We start from the raw sequence: 7,404 nt of genomic DNA on the forward strand, positions 1-7,404 counted from the left end.
AGGGTTCTACGCACAGCTCAGTCATGTTACTTGGCATTAACAAATCATATATGAAGATTATTCATTTTCAATTTTTATCACTATTAACATAACATTCATAATTAACATTATTAACATATCCAGGTAAGAACGTTCTAACATTTATGGCATGCAGGATTTAGTATCTCTACTCCTTTATTTCCACCAGAGAAAGACTTGTCAGTAAGCCATTTGTTGGCCTAAATCTGATGTCACTCAAACCAGCAGATCTGTTTGATCTGTTTGATCTGTTTGATCAAACCAGCAGTGATCAAAGGGATCACAGTTGCACCATGATACTTTGAAAAACATTGTCTGTATGAACTGCAGGTTTTGTGTTGGAGATTGTCCATCACCTCTTTTATTCGATCTATTATTCATCACTGATCAGTTCCTACAATAAAAGCTTGCACAGAATTTTGGTTGAATTACTTTACTCAGTGTAATTAAATTAGTCTATTTATAGACTAACTAGCCTAAGCTCAGGGGGAACAGAGTTTCTCATAATGGAAACCAATTCCACATCAAATGGAGTTTGCTGCTAATCTGTACCTCTGTAGAGGCAGCATATCAGGTGAAGTTAGGGAAGCACATAACAGCATCCACTGAGCTAGATGCAACTTGAAATCAGTAGTTTTTTTAGTTGAAAAAGACTGGTAGTCCTGTGTTCAAACATAGAGCAGTGTTTTTAACCCTTTTTCAATTTCAAATCCCTGAAAATGTTGTGATTAAGAAATTAATCTCTGTAACAAATCTAACCTCCTGAGGATAAAGGTTTAGGCTTACTTTTTTAAAAAAAAAAAAATTTATCTTCCTTAGCATTTTCAAATTGAATCGCCTGCTCACTCCACTTGCCACAGTTTGTTTCACACTCCAGAGTGTGCAAGCTTGATTCATTCAGGTGAAACTAAACCATTAAATATGCTCCAGGAGCAGAATTTAGGCATTCTATTTACTAATGAGCAACCAATTTCCAGGACCAGACTGGAGCTAGCCATAAGTAAACACCAGGGAAATGTGAACAGCATGAGTTCTGAGCCTTCATAATCACCTGTTTCAGTGCCCAGACCAGCTCCTGTTATAGGCCACATTAGACAACTCCATTCAGAATACAAGGGGAAAGCAGCAACTTCCAGTGTAAAACAGAGTTATCTCTCCTGGAAGTCTCTGTAGTAGTCCAGAGACAGACTGATTTGGTTATCTGCAAGGTGACAAGTGGAAAAACTACTATCCCAGAAGAACTAGCACTGTCTGTGTGTCTCAGTGTATCTACAGCTTACACATGTATTTACCAAAAGCAAAAGAGCACGACGATACAATGATGTGCTTAGTTTTTAACTAAGATTCATTAGCCCAGAAGATTCTGGTTTCTCTGCACAGGACATACCTTTGCAACGACTGTCATCCGTTAGCTCATAACCAGTTCCACAGCTCGTGTCCCGCTGACAGCGAAAGGATCCCAATGTATTGACACAGGTTTGTCCAATCCCACAGCTGTGTGTCCCAGTGATACACTCATTGATATCTGGAATATGCAAAATGGTGAAAAGAAATAAAACAGAGTAAATAAGAAGCATGAAATCCCTGGGAAGAGATGAGGTCAAAGGCTAGCTGTGGGCACATCTCCAACCAGTACTCTGAGCATCAGAATACAAAGAAAGGTGTGGATTTGGCCTCACATGCCACAACACAGCTGCTCATCTCTGTTGTCTGGGCATGAGCCAGCAAACGCATCTTGACCCCACTGGTAACCCCCAACTACCCTCTGAGGGAAGAATCTATCCCTAATATCCAACCTAAACCTCCTCCGACACAGCTTCATGACATTTCATGCTTCATGTCTGTTTAATTCTTCTGGGAGATCCTTCCCCCTTGAATATTCCCATGCCACTCATGGAATCCAAAACTTTCATCCTTTCTATCAGTTGTGTCCTTTACAAGCTAAAGAATCTTAATCTATTTATTTCATCTGCCTTATCAATTACTATCTACTAGTACAAGAGAGAAGAGGTATTTTATTTTGGTTTTATTGACAACAATAAAATTCAAAATCTGCCTCTTCTCTACTCTAAATCCTCCACCTTATCTACTGATTCTTTCTCGATTCATCTTCCCACAATTCTCATTTCAACACTCCATTCAAACCAACTTTTATGATCTCACCTCTTTCCCCAGCAGGCATAAGCATATTCTGATCTCTTCTGTATGGATTTATTTTATCTATTCTTGCTGTTTTTAAGAAATAATGTTGGTAATCAAGGCAATGAGTTTATTTATTTTACCGTCACAGGTGATACCATCTGCTTGAAGCTGATACCCAACAAAGCAGGAGCAGACATAACTGGATCCTGTGTCTCTGCACTGCTGAGAGCAGGGACCACCACCTAATGGATATTTTAAAAAGTCTTATGTCATTAAGGGTTCTTCATAGGAACTGAAACAAACCATTAATTTACAGGATACCTGGTGATTTCTTTAGTAAAGCAGTTAACTAAACACACATATACAAAAGAAGGAAAGGGCTAAGCACTGAAAGAGAAGTTTGTAATCACTGAATTCTTTTAGCTCTAAAAATTAATACAAGAAGGGTTATTCTGACAGACAAAACAAGAGAATACTATAGGAAATTTACACAAAATTTGGCTCATCATTATGAAAACTTACTTTTTCTGATCTTGTTAAAAGGTAAATTAATATTAAAAATGTTTAGTATTCTCAAAATAGAGAAAAGGTTATATACTTCCAACTATTTGCTGTGAGAGTGTTGATATTCTTAGTACAAACAGAACCCGTCTCCTTCTGCTTTTCAGAATGGCTGGATGGGTATTAAACAAGAGGTTTGAGATAGGCACAATCCATGTGGGCAAATGCAGGTATAATACTTTATAAATACTTTATGAAATAATTTTTGCAAGTGCAACAATTTCTAATGAGGACAGGGCCATTGATACACTACAGAAAGTTAGGTGGAACCATAGTTTTGTGGTTGAGATCAACAATTTCTGCTTTCTGAACCTCTGCTAATACTGTGAGCTCCTGCCTGATACAGTGTGTTAGAACAACAGATTGAATTTCCTCGTATATCATGAAGGTACTCCAAAACAAACTGCTGGAGGTTCCACTGCCTAGGAAATTTGAGTTTCCCCTGCTGATGTTCAGATATTCACAAGTACTTCTGGCATGCCAAGTTTATCAGAAAATATACTGTAGACAGAAATCCTAATTTGCAATTACCCATACCAATCCATCTCTTGCAGGCAGCTGATTAACTGACAAATACAACAACTGATTTCATGAAGAAATAATGCTGGGAAAATATGTAACACATTTTTCTATGTCAGCTCTTGTAATTAGCAGCTGGAGACAAGGAAGAGAGGCAGTGCTGGCTCTGGTTTGCTAATGACCTAGTAGACATTTCCATTCTCTCCAGAGTGTAATAGCTGTAGAACATGGAGCACAGTAAATCATCTCTCGACTGGAATACAAGTCTATTAAATTTATTTTATCCTAAATACATTACTTTGTTCTGAAATGCTGGCAGAAAATAATGAATCGCTGCTGGTTTAAGTCTATAAACATGTAAATCACATGTGACAAGCAATAAATCAGAATGCTTAGCAGAACAATATCCCAATAACACATTCTTCCCAGGAGAACAGCATGACTAATGAGGACAATAGCCACTTTTCTTCCTTTTTTTCAGGTGATGCATCTCAAAAGGAAACACATTTCATTTCATATTCAAACATCCTGATCATCCCAAGAGGAGAATAAAAGAAAGCACATATTTAACGTAAGACCCCCGTGTTCTGAGGAATCCAGAGTACTCCATGGGTTCAAGGGTGACACCTCTGAGGTATTACCCTCTCCAGGTTCGATAAAAATTAAATGTATAGTCTAAATTTCATTTGGGTAAGATGAACTCCACTCTGGGAGACAATGCCTCTCTTGTATTTAGGAACTACTGAAGCATCACATAATGGCCCACTACTCCTTAGAAAGGTTCTTCATTCTCTTGTTTTTACCCATAACTAGCCTAGGCAAAAGATTTTGTCTAATCTCTAGATCTAAGTTGGCTTCATTTTTATTGAAGGTAATAACAAAAGAGCTGGCTAACAGGACTAGTCACCTGACTTACCTCTGCAGCCATCATGCAGATAAGGATCTTCTTGGTCTAGTTCCTCCTTTGAAATTTCAACTAAAAAGAGGAAAGATAGGCATTAGAGGAGAAAGCATTTTTCTTCTCCAGGTAAAAAGCTGCATGCTTGGGATGGGACTCAGACCAGGGGTTTGAATAAACCAGGACAAAATTAAAAAGCATTATTTACATATTTTACAGTTATTTCATACTTGAATTTGACATTCAAATACACATGGCCATGGGGCATTTTCCATCTGACTGATTCAATATGAAAGTCATGCTGTGATCATAGATTACATATGGACTGAGATTTTAAAATGCAGGTTCGTAACGTTAGGCTTTTAACCAGAGCTTAACCTCATTTTCATAAGACATGTTGTTGAGGCATGCTTGGCTCCCACTGACTTTATAGTAGCTTGGGGTACTCACAGATTTAATGAAAATCAGATTAACCTCAGTTATTTATTTAGACTTTATTCCAAAAGAACTCCACACCCAACTTTTGGGCACCTACTTATGGCATTCTTTCAAATATACTTCATATACCTGAACTTTGAGAGTTTGATCAGCAGTACTTCTGCCATGTGCATGTGTCCTGAGAGCTCATTCTCTCCACATGGAGGGCACAAAAAGGCCAAATACATCCAATGCCTGAACCCACTGCTAGTCCAAAGGACTAGCTAATGGACTTTCTCCAACCCTGCCACTCTGAACACAGGGGAAATGGTAGGGTGGTAGTGAGATGTGCAAAAACACAACCCCAAAACACTCTGCTTTACTGACTAGGAAGCTCAGGCTCATTTGAGTGGTTGTGCATAGCCCACTCCATCAGCAGTCACTTAGAAGCAAATAACACATCATGGATGTGAATGCAAGGGTTTATGCTGTGGCACAAGGCTGGGTTGGTACACTGAACCCTCAAGCCACAGGGACACATTTTGGTCACTCAGAGGCTAATGAAATCAGTTTGCCCAAGTCTGGCTGGATTTTTTCGAGGTCTCTGGGGACACAGCACCAGAGATGATGCTTTATGTGATTAGGAGAGTGGCACACAGGGAGTCAGCTTGCCTTACCCTCTGCAGAATGCCCTGCAAGCCTTGCTATTGCATAACAACCACAAGGTGCTAGTCCAAAAAGCTGCTTTATAAACTGGAGCCTCATCTCCCCTTCATGACTAACAAAGTGTCTATTCATGGTGCTTTCTCTGCCTATCTACAGGCAATTTTTATTATCAATAGCATTACTTGACCTGTGTTCAAGCACCTGATTGCTTCTTAGTTTAATGATGAGAACATTGTCTTGTGGACACAGACCCATCTCTGCAATGCGTAACGACTATCACGTGTGCCATAATAACCATACTAACTAATGGTTCTTATCCATGCCCACAAGGGTAAGCAGAGGAATACTCTATGCCATGCTCACAGTTCTGGATTTTCAGGTGTTGACATATTTCTCATGCCATCCAGGTACGGTGACTATATACATTTTTGTTATTAGCAGAATGGTCTAAGTACAAGTACCAGTCCAGTTACTTCAGTCAGTAGTAATGGATGGGGAATTCCCCAGCTGCAACAACAGCACACAAAGAAACTGGCAGGGCACTCCTAGAGGTTACCTGATAGGGGTGTACACTCACACAAGCTGGGTTTGAAAGACCTGAAACAAGTCTGATAATACGCTGGCTCACACAGACCAGCGCGAGCTTTTGCGATGGGTTTGGGTTTGGGTTTCAGTGATCAATTAGGAGAATATCTCCCAAAATCTGTCACTGGAAATCTGCAAGCCAAACTGCATGTTTTCAGTGCTCAGTAGCCCGTGAAGGAGGCAACACTACACAGCATGACTTGTGTGCAGTTTCAGGTCTGTCTGCTAAGCGAAAAAGGCCAAAACCCCTCCCAAATCGAGGTCTGTAAGGATCAGTATGCCAACATTCATTATCTTCAGCTCTGTGGACCAGGGATGGAGAAGGGTCTTAGGAGTTGCACCCATCTAGATGCCCCTCTCACTTGATAATGTCAGAAGAAATGCAGATATCATGTTTCCTGGAAATGTTCAGTTGTCCCAGACAGTCCAGGCATGCCAAACACCCCCAGTTTGTGAGCATTTGCCTCTCACACAAAGGCAACATTTGACTTCTGCCAAGCTGGCAGAGCCCACCTAGCTTTTCAATTCAATCCAAAGAATCAGATGTTGATTTTCACTTTAATTATGCATTTATCAGTGGGCAAAATGCTATGAAAAATTAATAACTTACACTCAGCTTCCAAGATAAAATCATTAGTTGCCAAAATAAGCTGTCTTACATTTAAGTTCTGACACCAGGAAATAAGGGACCTCTTTCCAGCTGTTTTATCCTCCTGTTTTCAACAACAACATTTTGACTATCACTAGCCAAAAAAATGCACTCCAGAACATGCATCATTGAATTACTCAGAGGAGATGTCAAGTTAGAGGAATTCCAACAGAAATAATTTAAAGTACAAACACTCCTTGTACCCCATACCATTTTGTGTCTCACTCTTCTAAAGTCTGCAACAAAATACCTTGGTCTTTTTTAGGAGCAGCATCACTGATGGACAGATCTTCTTGACCTTTGCCACAGCAAGATCTGAAGACAATTCCACACTGGTATCCTATCTTCGGGTTGGGTTCACAACTCTGTCCTTGAACTTGGGCAGCCTTTCCCAGCAAACAACAGTAACAACACGTCTATTAAAAAAATAAAATTAAAAAGGTCAAATCCTAGCCCTGAACAAAGCAATGCAAACTTTGCCAGTGTCAATAGTTATCTCACCTTTGCAAATTGATGGAAAATTTTCTGCAAACTCTTCAAGAACTCCTGGTATACTTGGGCACAGACTTCTTAACCTGTCGTGGAGTTCTGTGAGCTCTGCATCTGGCCTACACAGACCCAGGCACAGAACATGGATCTAGATCTCACAAACATCATGTATGTGTGAAGATGTGTGCAAGTTAATGTGGAGGACCACAATGGTCCACATACAAAATGAATCATAGAATGTTAAGGGTTGGAAGGGACCTTAAAGAAAATATAGTTCCAAACCCCTACCATAGGCAGGGACACCTTCCACTAGACCAGGTTGCTTCAAGCCCCATACAATGTGGCCTTGAACACTGCCAGGGTTGGGGCATCCATGGCTTCTCTGGGCAACTTGTGCCAGTGTCTCACCACCTTCACAGGGAAGAATTTCTTCCTAATATCTAATCTAAATTTACACTCT

General features: G+C 40.0%; 1 protein-coding gene across 1 annotated transcript in view; it reads right to left on the bottom strand.

Moving 5' to 3' along the window:
* Positions 1–7,404, bottom strand: part of FBLN1 (fibulin 1) — a 61,061-nt gene that overhangs the window by 40,670 nt on the left and 12,987 nt on the right. The window contains exons 3-6 of the mRNA XM_009073908.1: positions 6,706–6,871; positions 4,157–4,216; positions 2,301–2,402; positions 1,406–1,543 (exon numbers count right to left, since the gene is read on the bottom strand). Coding sequence (XP_009072156.1) covers positions 1,406–1,543; positions 2,301–2,402; positions 4,157–4,216; positions 6,706–6,871 — 466 coding nt within the window. The remainder of the gene's footprint in view (positions 1–1,405; positions 1,544–2,300; positions 2,403–4,156; positions 4,217–6,705; positions 6,872–7,404) is intronic.

The sequence above is a fragment of the Acanthisitta chloris genome, unplaced genomic scaffold (assembly GCF_000695815.1).
Source record: "Acanthisitta chloris isolate BGI_N310 unplaced genomic scaffold, ASM69581v1 scaffold10204, whole genome shotgun sequence".
Classification (NCBI taxonomy): domain Eukaryota; kingdom Metazoa; phylum Chordata; class Aves; order Passeriformes; family Acanthisittidae; genus Acanthisitta; species Acanthisitta chloris.